Genomic DNA, 21,923 nt, shown 5'->3' on the forward strand with positions numbered 1-21,923 from the left:
AAAGGTTATTTTCTATGGCCAAGTTCTGTTCCACTCAATGGAGAATTTGCTCTCCCTTCAAGGGAGAAACATCAGCAAACATTTCCCAATTAAAATCCAACAACAACTTTTTTTTTTAAATTGATTTACATTTATTTTGTTCCTTTTTTGTATACTTTTTCATTAAGTGTCGAGTGATGATCTTTTCTCATTATCATTTGTATGATAAAAAATAAAAAATTAAACATAAACATAAGCGCAGTGTATAGCAATTATGTGTATACGGTCAGTCTGTCTAGTCCGTATAACAAATATTGAGAATACATTTATTGAACAATATTCGAACATAGGGGGTTGATGGGGGGGTGCGGACATTTCCTGGCGGACACTACTGCGAGGCCTTTGACGGGGCTATCGCTTCAAGATTTCTTTCTCATGATGATGGTTGTTGGTTGAATGCATTTCGAAAGTTGTATAAAAATATATAAATACAAATACAAATACAGGTCTCGCGAGCAGTGTCCCGGAGCAAATGTCGCGCTTACACAATAGCCTGATATACCCAGTGATGCTACACAATGGACTTATGTCTGTTATCGATTGTAATCGATTGTTCTTTTTGTTGTTGTTGTTATTTGGTTTTGGTTTTTGCTTCTTTTTGCCTAAGTGCATTTGGTTGTTGTTGTTGTTGCTGTTGTTGTTTGCCTCCCGTCGTTTTCGATATATATTTTGTTATAGTTTTATTATTTTTGTTTTTAAATTAAGAAATTAAATTAAAATCATAAACATAATCATTATGAAATATCATTTAAAATAAATTAAAAAATGAAATGGCATTTAGAATTCGTTTTCAGGGTTAAGGTCGAATCTTGGTGGGAAAGCCAATCCGTCGAATTGTGGCCGAACGGACGTCGCACGGGGCTAAGGGAGAGAAAGATAAGTTATAATTAGTTATAAGCTCCATATAAGTTTTATATTCAATCATGCTGGGGCTTGGGGTCAGTGGGTACAAGTCTCCAAGTTGGACAAACTGATTGGGAAAGAACGAGAACGAACGAATGGCCTGCCAGCCTGCAGTTATGTAGTGGGCCGGTCGGCAGGAGAGAGGAGAGTAATACAAAAACTGTAATGACGACTGTACGTAAGTGCTCGCCGAGCGAGTGTCATAACGGGGTAATGATCGAAGACGAGTAACGAGTATGAACGAGATAGCGCTTGACGAACGACGACAAAACGTAACGAATGAGCTTGAACGAACCAACGAATGAGAGAGAGAGTGAGAGCACTTAATGAGCTGCGTCTGTCTGTGGGTGGGGCGCTGTTGGGGGAAGTTTGGGAGATTCGACACAACGAGAACAAGACAGGACGTGAACGAGCGAGAGAGAGAGAACGAGAACGAGAACGAGAACGAACACGTTCCACTTACAAATGTTTCAAGAAAGTTTCTACTGCTCCAGCAGCGCGCCTCTTTGGCGGCCACCCTTGGACGCTGTCGGCTGCAGTACACATGTACAAATACATATTTGATATTTTGTTTGTTTTAATAATATAGTGGAAGAATAGTGTGTGCTTTTCTTTTTGTAAATTTGTATGCAAAATGGTTGTAGAGTATAAGCAAAGTCGATTGATTAAGCTGCTGTTAACTGAATCTTTTTTTTTGTAGTTTTTTTCTCTTTCTTTTCTGTCAAAATGAACGCATTTTTGGTTGGTACGTGATTTGCTTTTTCGATGATCTTTCGATTGATCCTTTGCCGTTTTGCTGTGGTTGCCGTGACTGATTGGTTTGGGTCTGGGTTCTGGTTGCCTCTAATTAGATATTTTCTCATCTAGCGAATGTCGTATGATGCATCTATGTTATTATTTAAGTATTTATTTTATAATAATTCTTATAAGCTATAATTCTCTTTGCATGTTTTTGTTCTCTCATTATCGTAAATGAACCAATATGTGGATCGCTATATAGAAATTGTTTTGGTTTTATTTTCTCGTGGTGGTTGTGCCTCAAATTTAAATCTTTTTTTATTTATTTATTTATTTATTTTGTGGACGAGCAGTGACGAACAAGCAGAGCGTATCGCGCAATATATGAAAGGGAAAAATATATATTTATACACATTATTCAAACCGGTTGATCTGGGCAGATAAAGAGTGATATGGTGGCTATATAAAGCACAATGGTAGCTCAGTGTACACTGGTCGAGTGAGTGAAGTTTCAATGGGGTCAGAGGGTAATGGGGTAATGGGGTAATCGGGTCAGAGGGTCAGTGGTCAATGTAGATGTGTGATTGGCTTGAGAGAACTTACCGCTGGGCTGGCACCACGACCGACAGAACCGGCACGTCCCTTGGCGCGGAATTTGCTGATGGCCTGCTCGGCCAGATCGGCACGCTCCTCGGCCTCCTCAAGCTCCTGCTGAGCCTTGCGGAATTTGGCCAGGTTGAGGGCGGCGATTTCCTCGGCCTCCTCGATCTGCCTCTTGTATGTCTTGATCTTCTGTTGCAGCTTATCGACCAGATCCTGCATGCGCTCGTGGTTCTTGCGGTCCTCCTCGGACTGGAAGCTCAGCTCCTTGATGCGGCGCTCGCTCTTGCGCAAGTTCTTCTGGGCATCGGCGTGTCTCCTCTGCTCACCGTCCAGCTCGTTCTCGAGCTCGCGGACGCGCTGCTCCAACTTCTGGATGGCCTTCTTGCCGCCCTTAAGGGCATTGGCCTCAGCCTCATCCAGACGGACCTGCAGTTCCTTGATCTGCTGCTCAAGGGCCTTCCTCAATTTCTCCTGGGTCTGGGCATGATCCTGCTCGGCGCGCAGCTCATCGGCCAGGCGGGCGGCATCAACCATTGCCTTTTTGGCCTTCTCCTCGGAGTTCTTGGCCTCGTTCAGGAGCTCATCCAGGTCAGAGTGCAGGGTCTGCAGCTCAGACTCGAGCTTCCTCTTGGCAGCGGAGATGGAGGCATTCTGGGCGGACACCTCGTTCAGCTGTTCGTGGGCATCGGCCAGCTCCTGCTCGGCCTGGCGACGGCCGCGATCGGCCTGCTCCAGCAGAGTGCGAGACTCCTCCAGTTCGTTCTGGAGAGCGTTGGCACGACGCTCAGAGATACCCAGCTGTTCACGGGCATCGTCACGGGCGCGCTGCTCCTCCTCAAGGGCGGTCTGGATGTCCTTCAGCTGTTGCTGGTAACGCTTGATGTTCTTCTGGGCCTCGGCGTTAGCCTGCAAAGGAAAGCAAAGGAATCGAAATGTATAAATATAAATTGAGGCAGAGAGAGATTTAATGTGGAACCCACCTTGTTGGCATGATCCAGAGCAATCTCCAGCTCGTTAATGTCAGCCTCCAGCTTCTTCTTCATGCGCAGGGCCTCAGCCTTGCCCTTGGCCTCAGCCTCGAGGGAGGCTTGCATGGAGTCCAAGGCGCGCTGGTGGTTCTTGCGGGTGTTCTCGAATTCCTCTTCCTTCTCCTGGATGCGGCGATCGATCTCCTGGCGGACCTGGGACAGCTCCAGCTGGGCGCGCAGCACCTTGTTCTCCTCCTGCTCGAGGGCGGCCTCAGCCTCCTCCAAAGCGGCCTGGAGCTCATCCTTCTCGGCTTCCAGGCGCTTGCGTGCCTTCTCGATCTCATGGATGTTGCGGCCACCCTCACCGATCTGGTCGAGCAGATCCTTGACCTCATCAGCCAAGTTCTTGTTCTCACGACGCACAGCCTCCAGCTGCTCCTGGCCCTCCTCGTAGGCACCCTTCAGACGGAACAGTTCGGTGGAGTAGTTGCGGCACTCCTTCTGGGAGGCATCCAGCTCAGCGGCCAAATCGTCGACCTTGAGCTTCCACTCGCCGATGATCTTGTCGAATGCCTTCTGCTTCTTCTCGGCGGCATTGGCAATGGCGTTGGCACGATCGACCTCCAGCTGGAGATCCTCGACTTCGGTGGACAGACGCTGCTTGGTCTTCTCCAGGCCAATGCACTTCTGGTTAAGGGACTCGATGGTCTCCTCAGCCTCGGCGAGACGGGCCTGCAGCTTGCGCTTGGCCTCCTCCAGCTCCTCAGAGCGGGCAACGCCATCGGACTCGTACTTGCTGCGCCAGATCTGGGACTCGGCGTTGGCCTTGCTCAATTGACGCTGCAAATCAGCCTTGCCCTCGGCCTCCTCCTCAACCTGTTCGCGCAGGTTGTCGAGGTCGTGCTCCAGGTTGCGGAACTTGCCCAGAAGGGTGGCACGCTCGCGGGACTCCTCGTCGGCGAGACGCTTGGTATCCTCCAGCTGGGTGGTCAGGGAGATCTTGATCTTGGACAGCTGAGACACCTGGGACTCGGCCTCCTCCAACTGGCGGAGCAGGTCGGAGTTCTCAATGGACAGCTTCTTCTTGCTGGCATCGAAGTCGTTGAGGGTCCTGTTGGTCTCATCCAATTTGGACTGCACCTCGTTGAGGGTGTGCTGCAGCTGCTTGGCGATCTTCTCCTGGGCAGCCTGTTCAAAGGTTCAACAAATTTTGGGGGATTTAGTCTCGGGCTTGGGTGGGTTTTCTCTTTTGTCTTGAGTGGTGTTTGGCACCTTGGTTTTCGTGTAAGGTTGTTCTGTACAAGGATTGGGTTTAGTAAGTCAAGCGGGCAGATTACTTTAGTTTTTGTGGGTCGTTTTAGTGGTACTTTTACAGGGGTTCTTCGAGGTCTGGTTTCTGGTTTGTTTTTTTTTTTTGTTTTTCGTTGACTATACACAAAATATATAACTTTCAGCATTTAATTTACAGCGGCTAATCGATGAGAGAGCGAGCAAAGGAATGAATCAATTTGAATACCTTCTCGTTGGTAATGTGGTCAACACCGGAGCGCAGATCGTTCAACTGGCCGTAGTACTCGTTCTTCTCCTTCTCAGCCCTGGTTTAAACAGATAGATAGAGTAGACACAAAATGGTTTTGCACGTGTTAGTTTTTGTTCTGAGTGTGTGGGGGGATATACAAAATAGAAAGTAGAGCAGAGGCGAGAAGCGAGCGAGCTGCAAACTGATCGTTGTCCAAATTCGTATCCTATTGAGAGACCTTTTCTTTATCGTTTGTTATACATAGAGAGAGAGAGAGACATAGTGGGTCACACAGACGTTGTTTCTTGTACGTAGTTGTGTGGAGCTTTTGGTTGGAACATGCTTGGTGTTCAGTGTACAGTTTACAGTGATGTGTACTCGTATTCAGATATGTGTGGAGCACAAAGCACCCAATCTTTGGTGCGGATTGGATGCTTGTGATCGCTACATATTACCTTATCGCGACCCAACTGATCGCAGGCGGTACGAGTCTGATTCAACTCGTTGTGGCAAGTCTGGCGATCGTGCTCGGCCCTAGATGGCAATGTGATAAAAAGAGCAAGAGATCAATTGAAGTTAAGGACGTGTCTCGAGTCTCGAGTCTCCGTCGGATTGGTTGCACCTGAAAAAAGCTGGCGAAATTCGAGGAGATCTTTAATCGGTACTTACTTAGCCTTCAGCTTGTTGAGCTGATCGACCTGTTCGGCCATCTCGGCAACGGCATCGTTGTGCTTCTTGCGCAGGTTAGCCAGGGTGGACTCGTGCTGGATGTTGGCCTCCTCAAGATCGCGGCGGAGCTTGCTGAGCTCGGCCTCGCGCTTCTTGTTGAGCTCAATCTGGGCAGAGGTGGCACCGCCAGCCTCCTCCAGACGCTCGCCCAATTCCTCGAGTTCGCGGGCAAGATCGGCGCGCTGCTTCTCAGCCTTGGCGCGGGCCTGACGCTCGGCCTCGACCTCCTCCTCCAGCTCCTCGATGCGGGCCTGCAGCTCCTTGATCTGGCGCTGGTGCTTGCCAACGACGACCTGCTCATCTTCCAGCTTGGCGGTGATGGAGGACAGTTCCTTGTCCTTGCGCTGGATCGCCTGCTCGAGCTCCTTCTTGTTGCGCTCCAGATCGGAGACAGCCTCCTGGGTGAGCTTGAGGTCTCCCTCAACCTTGCGCTTGCCCTTCTCCACATCGCCGCGGACCTTCTTCTCGCGCTCCAGCGAGTCCTCGAGCTCATCGAGGGTCTGCTCGAGCTTGGCCTTAACCTTGTTCAAGTGGTTGATCTTGTCCTCGGCGGACTGCAGCTCCTCACCGGTCTTCTGGTTGGTCTCGCCCTGCATCTTCTTCTCCTTGTTCAGCTTGTTGATGAGCTCGTCCTGGTGGGCGATCTCGTCGTTCAAGTTGCGGATCTGGTGATCCTTGGTGGCCTTGTCCTGCTCGGCCTTCTGGATGTTCAGCTCCATATCCTCAATGTCCTTCTTCAGGCCAGAGATCTCCTGATCGGCCTTCTTCTTCTGCTGGAACAGCTGGTTGCGGGCATCTTCCTCCTGAGTCAGGCGCTCTTGGATGTCCTACAGAGGGCAAGAGAGAGAGCGAAAGAGTATATGGGATTAGCGGGTGTATAAATGATGGCTGTGATGATTGGCCCATTCCATTTTTAGCAATTTGCGCAATTGCCTCGAAATAGTCGAGAGCAATTTTCACGCTCGATTTGATTTGATCGATTTGGTGTTTGGCAGTTTTGTGCTTTTTGGATTGATGCCATCAATGGATTGGCCATGGTGGATGGTACTTACGCGCAGCTGGTTCTCGAGGTCGTTCTTCTGGGCCTGCAGCTTGGAGTTGCGCTCCTGGTAGTCCTGCAGGGCACCCTTCTCGCCGGACAGGGAGTCCAGCAGGGCGGTCTTCTCAGCCAACAGTTTGGCGTTGAGCACCTCCAGCTCCTTGCGCACTTTCACTTCAGCGGCGTGCAGTTCCTCAGCCTTCTTGGCCTTCTCCTCCAGACGCTGCAAGTCATTAGAGGCATTTTTGGGATTAGTTGGGGCATTTCCACTATCACTGGCTATGGCAGCCTCTGGCTGTGCTGGTGGTTCGACTGGCGTGGATTCTGCTGCGGCAGGAGCAGGAGCAGCTGCCGCTGCATCAGGATTTTCTGTGGGAGGAGCCGCTTCTGCAGCTGCTGCTGCTGGCTCCTCACTGGCACTGGGTGTGGTGGCTTCGCTGGATTTTTTCGTTTTCTTGGTTTTCTTTTCATCGGCCATTGCTAGAGATTCACTTTAGAGACTACAGAGACTGTGGGCACTTGGCTTATGCTTCGCTTCGTTTCAGGGGGTTTCGTTTTTGTGGTACGCGTTACCGCGACGGCGACTGGTCAAATACAACTGGAATGGCTGCCACGAATGCACTGGGCCACTTGGCTATAAAATTAGCAAAAACGCCCCAACGCACGCATACCCAAGAGCTTGAGCAGAGCAGCAGCAGCTGCCACTGTGTGGCATGGTATGGCATGGCGTGGCATGCCATGTGTGTGTGTGTGTGTGTGTGTGTTTGTGTAATCGCCTTGGCTATGAGGCAGTCAGGCAGCCATCATAATTCAGAAATTGCTAGCCTCTGGGGCCTATCAATTCGCACTTGTGCGGCGGGCCAGCAGGTGTACAGCATCTCCCAACCCACTCCCGTATCTATATATACAATCAGATCAGCAGATTGTATACAAATTCTCATCTATGTATGTGCGATGCTGTGTACATAATTACTCATCGTGATCATGATCGGGAACTATACTTGGCGCTAGGCTCTTGGCATTTTTTATTATTTAATTAGCAAGCTAATTGGCAAACTAATTGTGGCTCTTTAAAAAAAAAATAACAGAATTGAGCTATGTGGCAGGGCCAAGAATAGAACACATTTGCAATTCATAATTATTCTGTACATGAAAGATACATATTATGTACATTAAATGTATGTACAAATATGTACGGCAGGGCATTTGTTAGATTCCAGCCAAAAACTTGCTCGCTAAAGTGCCTAGATTATGACAGCATCTATTTTTGGCTTAACCGAACAGCAATGGGAATTAGATCGTATCGATCGATATGTTCGGGCAGCTGTGAGTGGGTGGCTCGTTGCATGTCCGTGCTGCAGGTATTAAGTTTTGTGCGCTTAATTAAGCACAAGAATTTTGCCTCGGCATAACAAACTTAAAATGTTTATGGCGATTGGCTAAAATAAGACCTACAAATGATGATTTGACGTGTGTGCAGCTGCTGCGACTCATCCAATTACCGCAGACAATGAGCGAGAGAGAGAGAGAGAGTGGAGGACTACCTACCGAATGGAATGGACATGCCAGGGCTACTCTGACTCGCCACTTGATTGTCACTGGCAACTGTTTTGGCCAAGTTCACAATCAAAAGCCAAGCCATCTTGTACGGCAGTCGAACCACAGCAGCTATGAGGATCTTTAGACATCTTTTTTTTTTTGTATACTCACGGCAATCTCATCCTCGATACGGCTGACGTTGAGGAGGGGCTTGACCTTCTGCCACAGTTTGTACCATGGCCAGGTACGGAGCTGCAGGTACTTGCGCAGATTGCGCTGGACAACCTTGAGGGCGACGCGCTGTTCCTGGAGCTTCTTGAAGCCCTTGCGGGACAGGTAACCACGAGCCCATGCCTGCATCCAGGACATGATCTTGCCCAGACGCTCATCACGGAACTCCTCCATCTGACCCAGGACACCGGCGCGGAAGAACACCTATTATATGGTCAAAGGGATTTTATGGGCAAGGGGAAGATAATAGGTTAGTTTTTCTGTCCATTCTAACGATCGAAGAGCGCGTGCACTAAGCAGATTTTTTTTCATTTTTCTTTTTTTAGTCGTTGCTTAAGCGATTCTTCAAAAACACTTTTGGACAGGTTGAACTGGGATAGATAGAGGATGGATGGTTTGAACAACAACACAACGTATACAGGAAAAACGACAAAAACAAGACAAGAACAAGACAAATAACACATAACATTTATGACTATTCTATAGAGAGAGTTCTTAGTAAAGAGATGCATCGATGAGGTTAGTAAACATTGATGCAGATGATGACACAGATGCAGATGTGGACACGGATTGCAGTTGAAGAGACACTCAGAGGCATGTGTGTGACCTCTAGATCAGAGCCCCAGACCTGGCCACACCCAAAGCCAACACACCTGGACCAGAGCTGTGTACTAGCAGCTGACATTTGTCCGGGGTTGGCTCGGGGATAGGCTGGCAAAGGGTTGAGTCCAGGAGGTAAAAGCGTGCACAGGATGTTTGTTTTTGTGTGTGTGTGAGATATATTGTCTGGCATATACCTTTGTGTTACCCAAACGGTATTGATCTTCGGGCAGATCGATAAATTTAATGATTATATCAGTGGCCTTTTTGTCTTTGTCAACGCCCTGCAATTGCTTGGGGCACATGATCTTGTAGCTGTATGGAGTTTGTTGTAGTTTTAATGGTTGTATTATTATGTATCAAACGAATTGGTTAATATTGGTGCATAAATACTAACTAAATTTGGATTTAGAATTGGATTAGGTTCATTAACTACAGACTAGGGTAAATTAGAGTCAAATCTAACACCAATCGGTTGGGGAGATGGATCTAGGTATGGGATATGTGTACTGTGTCCTTTTTTGTAAAGGTTTCAGAAGTGTTCTGGGTGGGGATGTGTCCTTATTTCTTATATACTATATTCAGGCCACAATCAGTGAAAGAGAAAGTAGAGATACTGAGAAGGACATGCGCACACAGTATCATTCCCGGTTCAGAGAGTACTCTAAGCTTTTTGCTTGGTTTTTGCACACCCCGAAACCAGGTTCGATTCTGCGTGTGTGTGTGTGTGTTTATGGGGTGCAAGTGCAAGTGTGTGTGTGTTGTTCTGTAATGTGTGTGTCTGGTCATCAGTGATCAGAGCCATAGACAAAAGTGTATGTTTTTGAAGTATTTTTTGAGAGATTGTGTAGAGAATAGTTTGGTTGTGCGTGCCTTTGTGTTACCCAGACGGTATTGATCTTCGGCCAATTCGGTCGATTCGATGAGGATCTTCGTGCATTTCTTGGGATCCTCAATACCCTTGATACCCTTGGGGTTCAGGATTTGGTAGCTGCATATGTTCATTATGAAGTCAATCAATCAAAACATTCAAATCAAATGCTACAATGTATAGATAACTAGGTGGGGGGTTAGTATGTCTAGCTTATATTCTATGGTTATATACAGTTGATCTTAAATCGAATTCAAAGAATCATCCTTCAAAATTGGGGTAAAAACTCTACGAATAAACTTTCGAACCCATGCTGGGGGGTGGTACATTTGTATCTGTGTGTGTGTGTGTGTGTGTGTGTGTAGGGTGTGTATCTATGTTTAGTTTAGGTTTAAGGGATCGTGGGGAGATCAAACAAAAGAGAAGGTAGCGCCCCTAGTAAAGTTCTGTGACTGTTTTCCTAAAGGACGCCTGAAATCTGTGGTGGGTTTGGTTGTAATTTGAGACTCGTATAGCCTCTGTACGTGGCTTTTGACATACGAGTAAAGTTCAATTATATTGAAAGAGAGAGCAAGAGCGAGATTGAGCAGTTGATGCTTCTCATGTGTGGGGGAAGTAGATAGAAATATCAAAACAACTTGTTTGTGGAGCGGGGGAATTCAGAAAGATATTTAAGATAGTTCAAGGAGAGAGAATGCATGAGCATAATTTCGGATAGATCAGAATGTGACTCTGCCTTAGTGTGTCCAATGCGGTACATATCGGGATCCAGTCCGGTGGACTCCAAAAGTATGCTGCCACACTTCTTGGCATCCTCGATGCCAACAATGCCGGCTGGATTCAGAATTTGATAGCTGTAATACGGTGAGAGATCAATTGAATGAAATGCACCCTGAATCGGTACAGTTGTGTCCACTCTTTGGCGTGTTTGTGTGTGTGTGTGTGTGTGTGGGGTGTATATGTAAAGTGTTTTTTTGGGTGTGACCTTTACTGCTCTCTCGTAGAGGTTTCTCGAGCATTTGCCACACCCCACAAATCAAAAGATTATTGACTACACAGAAAATACAAGTACAGTTGTGAGCCATCCACTCATAAGTGTTGTTTTTTTTTTTGTTTGTTGAATTTCAAATTTGAAAATGGCCAGATTAAGCGTTTTAATTTAAAGAGGGTGGAACTTATTCATGCCTTGGTATGACCCAGACGGTAAAGGTCATCGCTCAGCTCGGTGGACTCAAGCAGAACCTTGGAGGCTTTCTTGGGATCTTCGAGATCCTTAATGCCGCGTGGGTTCAGAATTTGGTACCTGTCGGAATGTAGAATGTTCGGTTTTGATTCGAGATGTACAAATAACAGATAGTATCGTGCTACAACGAAGACTACACCTAACATGGGCACAGCACTGGAACTGCAACTGGAGCACTGGAATATTTGTTGGTACATGGTACATGGTACTTGGTACATGGTACATACAGAGAGAGGTAATTGGTACAATTGGAATGGTGGGACATTCTTCGGCTTGGATATACAAGGACATTTATAGAGGACATTTAATAGGAGGTTGTATGCGTGCCTTGGTGTGACCAATGCGATACATATCGGGATCCAGTCCGACGGCTTCCAGACACTTGCCGGCCGCATTCTTGGCCAACTTTTCGGCTGTCATGATGGCTGGGGCCAGAATCATGTAACTATAGTTGAATAATTTACAAGTTAATTATAGATTAAAGCTAAGAGTAGTCCAAGTTAAGCTACAAGTGGTGTCCCCTAGTGTATATACAAAGTGACTTCTAAGTCAAAGTGTTTTTTTTTTTTTGCTAGATATAAACTAACTGAAACTATGGTAAATATGTCTAGGTGTAAGATAAGAGTGTGGCTTAAACTACTTTAGAGTTTCGAACTTACCGCATTTTGAAGTCAGGGTAGACCATCCTGTTGGGGAAGCCCTTACGGCAAATACGGATACCTTCAAGCACACCGTTACAAGTCAGCTGGTGCATGACCAAGTGAGCATCGACGAGACCAGGCTGCTTCATCTCGTTGGGAATGATGCAACGGACGAAATGAGGTTGGGTCGAGCGCAGAATGGCCATCAAGCTGTTCAACTGCTCCTTGTAGGCAGAGGAGACGGTAGCGAAGCCACCGCCCTTCTTGCCGCGACCACCCTTGGCCTGTTCACCGCCGCCCGACTGTCCGGGATGATCGGCGAAGATTTCGATCAGCAGCTTGTTCTGAGACTTCTTGAACTGATCGACGACAGTGTCGTTGAGGGGATCCTTGTTCTTCTCCAACCAACCGGTGATGTTGTAGGACACACAGCCGGCATAATGGCCAATGGCAAAGTGGGCAGCCTGCTGGCCGGGCTTTGGGGGCTTTGGCTTCTGGAATGGAGCGGACTTGCCCAAATGGGTATTGGTCAGCTTCTCCGAGAAGGTCTGATCGGTAGCCTTGGGGAACATAGACTCTTCCTCCAGGATGGACAGGATACCCATAGGCTGTTGGTAAAATAACACAAGAATATCCACAAGTTAGTTATACCCTCATTGATCGAGTGGAGCGGCATTAAAAGTTTCTCTAGTAGGCAAGCACGCAAAGAACATAAAGTAGATATTAAATAGTTGAGTTTTTGTTGTTGTTGTTTATACGAGTAGTTTTTGAAGCCACAAGACGCTCAACTAGAACTAGAACTAGAACTAGAACTAGAACTAGAACTAGACAGTACTACAATTAGTACATAGAACTTACCCGTCGTTAGTTGTCGTTAGATTTTTGTCGCTAAAATGCAAATGCATTAGGAGTTGATGCTTGTTTAGCTATAGCTTTAGGCGATCTTATGACTAAAGTGTTAATAACAGATTACTTTAGATTAGATATAAGTACTGAGGTGCATCTTATGGCAATCATATGTGTCGTTGGTTTGGTGTTGGTCAGCTTGGGCTATCTGCTGTGACAAGATAGTTATGGCCGTGTCTGTACCTTTTCGATCAGATCGATACACATTTGCAGGTCCATGCCGAAATCAATGAACGTCCATTCGATGCCCTCGCGCTGATACTCTTCTTGTTCCAAAACGAACATGTGATGGTTGAAGAATTGTTGCAGTTTTTCGTTAGTGAAATTGATGCATAATTGTTCGAAACCGTTGTACTAGATTGTGGAACGGAACAATATGTAACATAATATATAGGCTATGGTTAGTTTCTGTATGGTTTTTGTATCAAATGCATTTCAGTTTCATTGTGTTAGTTACTGTTTGTTTTCTTTGGTACTGGTATTCCCCTTGAAACTTTCTATGGATATAAATGAGATAATATGGGTGCATGGGTGCATGGGTGCTTGGCAAAAACTACGAGTACGAGTACTTGGAGTTGGATAACGCTTATGGGCGCACTTCTCCGCTTGACTGTAACAATATAAATACGTACATAAAAAAGATGGAAACCCCCCAGCCAGCTGGGATCATCAGTTCTAGATGATTTGCCAGTTGTGGTGGGGTGGCAGTTAAAATAATACTTATACTTCTAGATATCATAGAATAGAGGCAAATACGAGCTGTAGGCGGAACAGTTTTGTTGATGGCATGGAATGGGGGAGACGAACCTTTTCAATCAAATCGATACAGGCCAACAAGTCCATACCGAAATCGATGAAGGCCCAGTCGATGCCTTCCCTCTTGTATTCTTCTTGCTCCAAAACGAACATGTGATGGTTGAAGAATTGTTGCAACTTCTCGTTGGTGAAGTTAATACACAGTTGCTCGAAACCGTTGTACTATTTTGTTACCGATTTGCAATTGCATTGGATTGGATTGGAGTGAATTTGGTGAGGTGAGTACATATATCTTGCATTTAACAAAGAGTGCTTTTGGGGCGGGGGGGGAGGGATGCTGGATATAAGAAAAAGATGCCCTGACATTCGCTTCACACTGATTTGGCATTCTCCGTTTACCTGTGATCACTCTGGAGGAACCCCCTTATAAGGCTTCTTGCTGTTTTTTTCGTTTCAGTTTCTTTTCTTTTCTTTTTTGTTGCTAAAACATAACATAACATAACATAGCATAACATAACATTTGAGAGACATACAAGACACAAAAATATATATAGAGAATAGAGAAAACTTGACAAAGAGAAGGATTTGGAGGTTTCTTTTTGTTGTAAGCACCTTTTCAATGAGATCGATACAGGCCAGCAAGTCCATACCGAAATCGATAAAGTCCCAGTTAATACCCTCCTTCTTGTATTCCTCTTGTTCCATGACGAACATGATATGGTTAAAGAACTGTTGCAACTTCTCGTTGGTGAAGTTAATACACAATTGCTCGAAGCCGTTGTACTACATCGCAAGTTGAAGGGGAATATTTACAGAACAATTATAGTGATCGTTTTTTGGGAGATAGAGAGAGAGAGAGATAGAGATACTCTATGGTGCCATGAAGTATAGTTGAGTGGTGTAAATTTGTTGATCTGTGAGTGTGCTTGTGCGAAGAGTGAGTGCACCTAAACCCATACTGATTCTGAATGCCCTTTACCCCTAAACTGACTGTTGAGAGACGTGTTAGCAGGTCCGGCTGTAAATCCCCCCAACCACAGTCATGGAAATGAGCCATAGTTGGTGGGATTTAGCGGCCACAACTAGCCATGATCTACCAGGGGATACATCGAAATGAACCCATGGCGTATCCGTGGCCAGCCAAGTCTTTGGATCAGTCCGATACTTACGTCGAAGATCTCGAAACCAGCAATATCCAGCACACCAATGAAATGTTGACGCTTCTGCTTGGTGTCCAGAGTCTCGTTACACTTCTTCACCAGCCACTTGAACAGACGATCGAAGACACCCTTGCACAGAGCACCGATCGAGTTGCTGACCTGCTGGACGTTACGGCCCTGGGTGACGAACTCGTTACCGACCTTGATGCGGGGCTTGAGCAAGTTCTTGTACAGCTCAGCGGGGTCGCAGCCGAACAGCTTCGACACACGGCCACCCTCCTCCTCACCATCCTGCTCAGCCTGCTCCTCGCGACCACGTTGCTTGAACTTCATGCCACCCATATGCATGACAGCGGCGGTGATCCTGTACACATCCTCCTTCTCCTGCTTGGTGAAGCCCAAGATATCGAAAGCTTGCTATATACGGAAGATTTTTTGGGTAGAATTAAATATGAGACTTTAGTACGCGAAACATTTGTGTCCATCAATTTTCGTTAATGGCATTTTTGATAGCATTATTTTGTTGGTTTTTCATTGTTTTTTTTTTAGAGCATTTTTTCTTTCTTTTGTGGTTGAGTGTAGCTTATGTCTAGAGTGACATGCAAACGTGCAAACAGTTCACTAATAATTACCAAAAGGTAGCATAGAATAGATCAAGTAGCGCTGGGGTTAGTAAGACCTACGGGTGCTACTATACATTGATAGGTTTACCAGGTGACTTATGTATTCCGGAATCGTTGGGTAACTCGTGGATTGCCGGGTGAACTTATCGCTAACATAACACAGTAGAAATCTGGGGGCGATTTTTGGTCTGGGGTCGCTTCAATATGGAGGAGGGATTCACGTGCTGAGTTCTTAACCTATTCGAGCATAAGTCTGTCGGCTAATCCAGTCTGTCTGGGGCCGTGACACACAAGAAGAGTTTTAGATACAATCGGGTTCAAGTTGAGGATATGTACGCTTCCGCTACAAGTCTAGAGCTGTACACACACACTCAGTAATATCTATAAACTATGTAAAGGATTTATATATCTTAGGATAAACATGATGCATTTACATTCCAGGCAAAAAGGTTCAGTCCAAAAATATGTTGAGGACAACACCAGAATCAATGTTGTCGGGGCATTCGTATTAAGTACAAGTACATCCCTTGGGGATGCTTTCATTTTTGTGTGGGGCATTCAATCGAATCTTACTCTAGATTGAGCATTCCAATTTGAGACCAAGAAGGTCTTAGGAAACGAATAGGAAACTTGGGTAACCACAAAAAAAAAGATATATATAGAAAACACAGTAAGAAAAGAAATCACATAAACACACAAAAGATTTCTGTTTTTTGTTGCTGTGTGTGTGTGTGGTGGAGGTGTTGGAGTTGGGTAAAGTGTAGTAGCTCATCGGTTCCTTTCGTCGTTCAGACAGTGCCGATATCATATGCATTCATAGATCATAATTGAGGGTTTTTGTTGGGTGTGTGATTGTGGGTGTGTTCAGTGTTCAGTGTTCAGTGTGGAGTGTAGAGTGTACAGTGTGCGGTGTGTAGATCTGTTTCGACGACCACTTACATCTGCCATCTGGAACTCCTCACCGTCATCGATACTGGGTACAGTAACTTTACCCTGGGATACGTTGAAGTAGTCGTAAATGTTATCAGAGAGGAAGCACATGTCTACATTTGCAATAGTCGGAGAGAAGGTTTTCTTTGGTTTAGCGAGAAGAACAAAACTTATGCTCTAAGTCTGGGATATGTCTGGGTATTTTTTTGCTTTCTTAACTCATACTTTTGTAATGTGTATGTGTGTCTCTGTGTGTGAGTGTGTGTTTTTGCTTATGTTTAACTGTGCATAAATAGATTTGGATTACGGATTAAAACCTTGTGCAATTATTCCCAGCCAGGAGCGGGCATCTCATGGCATTTTTCAGTACGAGTACTACCCGGTGTCAAGTGAATAGATTCTGAATTTTGGTGTTAACTAAGGCACTGTACAGAGATCCTTCCTGCTCCCAGCTGGGACTTGGACTTGGATTTGGGACTAGAGTAGCGGCGGCTAGATTGGTGTATGGTACAGGCGGTTTGGAGGTGCAAAACTACATTTGGTTTTGGTAAGAATAGAATGGGTAGAATAAGAGAGAGCTGGAGATAGTGAGTGGTGGATAGAGAGCGCAATAACTCAAGATAATTCCGGAATAACACTGGAAAGTTAACCATATATACAAGATATCATAGCCATCACTGCAGAGTGAGAGAGAAAATCGATCAGAACGTGTTTGGATCAATCGTCGAACAACTTCAATGGTGTACATAAAGAATACAAATAAAAATTGTAGAATATATAATTGATAGAGAAGAGATCTTTATACAAAAGTTCCATTGGATTTTTGTGCGGGTTCAACACTTGGAGGGGGGAGACACGGACCTGCACCATAACTTACGTCAGTTAACTCAAATTCTTCACCATCGTTGACACCGGGTATCCGCGTTTTGCCCTGGCATATGCCGGGATAATCACCAATATGTTGGGTAAGAAATACCATTTCTAGTTACGCGATTTTAAATAAAGATACTCCATAAATATTTTTCGTGTTTCAAATTGTCTGTGTCTATGTGTCTATGTGTCTGTGTGTGTGTTTGAATCGGATCCCTAAACCTACCTACGATGCTACTTTCCACGAATATTTCTTAAGAATTTTAGTTCATTATGTTTTAGATTTTGTTTAGAGTTTAGTTGGGCATTTGGCTGGCTTTAGCTATTGATTTGGATAAGCATTATGAATTTTGGATAGGACATTGATTTGATTTTTGTACGGATACAACATTGATGACACAACAATTGAGAAGTTTTTTGTGAATATTCCAGAGATTGGTTCTGGCTAGAGAGGGTTATGATATTGAGATGGTAGTGCGGTGGTAGTCTATGCATATAAGAAACCATGTCCTGTATGGTCTTACATCCACGGCGAGCCATTCCTCGCCATCGTTGACACTTGGGATGGTTGTTTTGCCTTGCGAGACAATGCGATAGTCGTAAATGTTGTTCGATAGCAGGCAGTAATCTTTATAATCAAACATATACACGATATATATGTGTATCCATTTCCGAACAACATTAAACGATTGTTATGAAGTGTGGGGTTGTGGGGATTTGTATGGAAAAGGTAAAGAAAATCATATTTAATAATGTTTTCCTTAGACAGCTCGATATTAGTCGGGTATGTGGAATGTGTTAAAGTTTTTCGGTGTACTCAGGATAGATGGATGGTTGGATCTGGGTGGGATGGGAGCGCGCTACTCTAAGTAAGCCTTCTACAAATTCCAATTATCCGTTGCTCTGGATGGTGTTTGGAGTGTATTCAGCTACAGCTAAGCAGCAGAAAGTGTGTGGCCTAAGATTGTTTTCAACAATATATACGATACGATATAGCAATACGCAAAAAAAAAAAATAGAATAGAATATAGAATAATAGTTAACCAACTACAATAGATAATAGATAAATGATTTGCTCAAATATGGATTAATAATAATATCTAGGTTTAGGCCAACAATATAAATAACGACAATTTAGAATGAAATATTGAAGGGGACAATTACATCTGTGAGATTGAACTCCTCAGAATCATCGATACTGGCTACAGTGACCTTGCCCTGGGAGACAATGTGGTAATCGTAGATGTTTTCGCTCAACAGACAAATGTCTAAACAGATACATTATAGGAGATACAAATGGGATTGGATATATAGAAAGTAGATCAATTATTCAGTTTTCAGTATGTTTTTTTGTGTGGTGTGTGTTTCAGTGTATGTTTTGTGTTCGTGTGGTGTAGAACCTAAACAACAACTAAAACAGATTCAGATATAGAGGATCGATCGATGATTGTCTGGATGGAGAATGGTTGAGGATGGTCTGATGCATGTTGATCGTTTTTATACCTTTAACACCGGCAACGGAGCCAGACATGATCTGGTAGAAGATGTGGTAGGATCGCTCCAGGGACTGCTGGGAGATGACACGGGCCTTCTCCAGCAGATCTGTAATAAGAATACGATTCGTGTGTCAAAGCATGTTGTCAAGTCTTTTATATGTTGATGACAACTTACAGGTCTCAATATCAGCACCAGCCAGCTTGCCAGTGGGGCCGAAATGGATACGGATGAATTTACCCTGGGACACAAGAAAATGTAAATCTCAATATGCTGTTTCAGGAGGGATTGAGAGCTGAGTTTCTAAGGTACTTACGAAACGAGAGGAGTTATCGTTACGCACGGTCTTGGCGTTACCGAAAGCTTCAAGCACGGGATTGGTCTGCACAACCTGATCTTCCAGGGAGCCCTTCTTCTTTGCATCGGGATCCTCCTTCTTGGTGGAAGCGCCAACAGTGGCGAAGTACGCAATGACCTTCTTCGTGTTCTCAGTCTTACCAGCACCAGACTCACCGGTGATCAACATAGATTGATTCACGTGGTTGGTCAACATGTCGACGTAGGCACCGTCAGAGATGGCGAAAATATGGGGTGGCACCTCATTACGGCGCTTGCCACGGTACATCTTAGCGCAACGGTTGGTATACACGGGGTAGCGCTTGTAAGGATTGATGGCAACGCAGAAAAGACCGGAGTAGGTCTATTTCATGCATCAAGAGAGTGGAATGGATAGAATTTTGTGATTAATGCTGTGGCTCAACGACTGTGATTTTTCTTTTGTTAGCATTAAATCAGGAAAATTAGTGGCGGCTTTTGGGCTTCTCCAGAAGATTTGAATATAATCTCTTTTTGGAGAGCCCTTCACCGTGGACAGAAAGAGTTAAATTCGTATAGCTAAACGTTGTTTTTTTAGTAACAGTTTGTTTGTCTTTTGGTCTACCAGTTTTTGGTGTTTTGGGTTTTTGTTTTTTATTATAAGTAACAAACTAACTACGATGGTTTTTTTGGATACTTGTTTAAAGTTTTCATTTTGTGGTTGTGTGGGAAATGATTGATGATCTTGGTGTGGATTTTTCAGCTTCCGCTTCCAGTGTGTATTTTGGGTGTGTGGTGGATGTGGGAACCGCTTTTGTCTCCAGTGTGTGGTTCATCTGACTGGACGGCCAACTTTCGGTTTAGTAGAAGCCAAGTTAGTGCAAACATCACAGGAATGGCAGTTTTTAGCTGGAGTTATGATTTTTGGGGCTTTCTTGGTATGACATTTATGGTTCTTGTGTTGATCATGAGGAACATACATGTTGTTAGTATTCTACTTCTTTTTCTTGTTTTGCATTAATAAACTTCAAGCTTTGTTTTTGGGATTTTTGTTTTCCGAATAGAACATAAATAGAATTTCGATAAGGTTGGAGAGGTTGGGTGAGTGTTTCGATAAGCATTGGGGTTAGGTAACATGGAACTCGGTCCTTATAGACGATATATTGCCATACCGGTACGGCAATTACTTACATAGATGAGCTTGTGGTAGTATCTCTGTCTCAAGTTATGGAGCACAGAGGCATCGTTAAGGTATGTCAAGTTGGACATATCCTCGGCTTTTTCGTATTTTGGAGGGTTCACCTGCTGCAGCTGATCTTTCTTGAAGTCTCGGGACTGTTATCATTTCGATTGTCCGTTCAGTTCGGTTTGGTTTGGTTCGGTTCGGTTCAGTTTTGTTTTAGTTATTGTTTTGGTTCGATTCCCGCCCAATTGTTAGGTTTGGTTTTTTTTGTACATTTTGTTGTTGGTTAGGCGTTAGGTTAGCGGTTCGGTTTTTTGAGGTTGAGAGAAGAGACCGAAAAGAAGAGGAAACCCATACATTAGTGAGTCTCTGACAGTGGAGAACTTACGTAGATGAGCTTAGCATAGTAACGCTGGCGCAGATTGTGCAACACGCAGGGTGTGTTCAGCACGGTCATGTCGGCCATATCTTCTAGTTTTTCGAATTTCGGTGGATTGACTTTCTCCACCTTCTCGGATTTGAAATCTTTTACCTATTTATATGGGATGTGTGTGTGTGTGGGTGAAATAAATCTATAGTTTCATTCTGTGTGCATGATTCAACGTCGTTCTTGGGGTTCATTCTTCAGGGGTCATCTCAAAGTTCACCCATTATCAAAACCAATTTTGTAGTACCAAAAAAGGTCTCGGCAAGGGGCAACTGCAAACAATTGCATGAGGAACAGTCCCCTAATTAAGAGCTCCAAGAACCAATCTTCCGGCTTCAGTTGATTTTGTGTAATATTGTGGGATGATGTTTCTGTTTTGATGGATATGATTTCATTACCTCTCCACCAGGCAAGCCGACGGAGACGATATCGCCCTTGGTGGCCTTGATCTCACCAAGGAGATAGCCCTCCTTCTCGTCGGGCACCCAGCAACTCTTCTTGGAGTCATAGGGTTTCGATTGATCGATACGTCTCTGCTCCAGAGACACGAACAGGTATGGAGTGGGATCTTCATCCTCCTGGTTTGGAGCTGGCTTCGGCATCTTGATTAAATTTCGCTTTTAAACTTAAAAACTCGAGAAATAAAATTGGGACTTTTCAAAATTCTATATGTCAATCGCGTCGTAAGCCCAAAACTTCCCTGTAAAGGCACAAAAAAAAGAAATTCAATTTAATATTATTATGATATGGTTTGGAGACGGCAGGAGTATTTTTGGATATTTTTCGAAAACTGATTTTTTGTTGTTGTTTCTTTTATGCTTTTGACCCATTTTGGCAGTGGCAGTCGGCGGCACGGCGCAGGCAACAGCAGCATGTGTGTGTGTGTATTCGAAATTCTATTTTTCTATCCAAATATGTGCATGTTTTCCCGTTTGGTAGTTTCGAAATTCCCGTTACCGTAACCGGATATTGGATATTGGATATTGGAGCGCAGCGGAGCGGCCTTTGATTTCGTTTCGTTTCACACCTCAAAGTTAATTAGGACTTGCTTTGTTGTTGTTATAAACAGACAACAAGTGAATTGTGTGGGTTGTCGCCTAAATATAGATCACTGATCCGATACACATATACACCATACATCCACACATATACGAATGTATGCATGTGTGTATGTGTGTGTGTGTATATAGGCAATGATGTGCCTATGTGGGGCGTTGGTATTCGTTACGTAATTTCGATTTTCAATCAAATTTTCAAGTATTTCCTGCTAATTTTCCTGCTTTCTTTGTGGAAGCAATTATTTTGATTGCATAACCCGAACCGGTTATTGAACCGCTTTGTCTTTACTTTCTTTCACTGGGTTAACACTCACTCTATCAAGGAATAACCGCTTCAAAAGTTTTGGATTTAAAATCCAGAAAATTCGACACGCGAATTCGGTTTGGTATTTGTATGGCTGGCTGTATCGCGATATGAAGGCGTGTTCTAAGACGACCGAGTTGCAAGATCGCAATGATCAATTTTAGCACGCCTGGTATAACCGCTTGGCGATATATGCGATATTTTCGACAATCCACACAATCGACAATCGACGAT

At 44.6% G+C, this 21,923-nt stretch overlaps 1 protein-coding gene across 33 annotated transcripts; it reads right to left on the reverse strand.

The window, feature by feature from the left end:
• Positions 1–736: 736 nt before the first annotated feature.
• LOC117584420 (myosin heavy chain, muscle) lies at positions 737–21,714 on the reverse strand. 33 transcript variants are annotated; one of them, XM_034273304.1, is made up of 18 exons: positions 21,700–21,714; positions 20,726–21,027; positions 19,909–20,052; positions 18,719–19,102; positions 18,580–18,643; positions 18,412–18,510; positions 16,048–16,151; positions 14,495–14,902; positions 12,753–12,923; positions 11,682–12,271; positions 9,106–9,223; positions 8,249–8,512; positions 6,552–6,761; positions 5,440–6,326; positions 4,768–4,846; positions 3,264–4,439; positions 2,284–3,189; positions 737–900 (listed from the first exon to the last, which is right to left on the reverse strand). In XM_034273304.1, exons 2-18 carry the CDS (start codon positions 20,927–20,929, stop codon positions 817–819), a joined length of 5,892 nt encoding a protein of 1,963 aa, XP_034129195.1. In that variant the 5' UTR covers positions 20,930–21,027; positions 21,700–21,714; the 3' UTR covers positions 737–816. The 33 variants fall into 33 exon arrangements, with proteins under 33 accessions (XP_034129195.1, XP_034129194.1, XP_034129192.1 ...); XM_034273303.1 differs by lacking the exon at positions 12,753–12,923 and adding an exon at positions 13,377–13,547; XM_034273301.1 differs by lacking the exons at positions 4,768–4,846; positions 9,106–9,223; positions 12,753–12,923; positions 16,048–16,151; positions 19,909–20,052 and adding exons at positions 5,226–5,304; positions 11,350–11,467; positions 13,938–14,108; positions 18,073–18,176; positions 20,289–20,432.
• Between the last annotated feature and the right edge of the window lie 209 nt (positions 21,715–21,923).

The sequence above is a fragment of the Drosophila guanche genome, unplaced genomic scaffold (genome assembly GCF_900245975.1).
Source record: "Drosophila guanche unplaced genomic scaffold, DGUA_6, whole genome shotgun sequence".
In the NCBI taxonomy this organism is placed as follows: domain Eukaryota; kingdom Metazoa; phylum Arthropoda; class Insecta; order Diptera; family Drosophilidae; genus Drosophila; species Drosophila guanche.

What these genes read in the sequence shown, in the direction of transcription:
- LOC117584420 (XM_034273304.1), bottom strand. Translation starts at nt 20,929, where the DNA reads ATGCCGAAGCCAGCTCCAAACCAGGAGGATGAAGATCCCACTCCATAC. An exon ending in AGGAGTTCCAGATGGCAGAT is followed by an intron (nt 14,903 to 16,047) that starts GTAAGTGGTCGT and finishes TTCCGTATATAG; the next exon opens with CAAGCTTTCGATATCTTGGG. An exon ending in CTGGTTTCGAGATCTTCGAC is followed by an intron (nt 12,924 to 14,494) that starts GTAAGTATCGGA and finishes TCCACAATCTAG; the next exon opens with TACAACGGTTTCGAACAATT.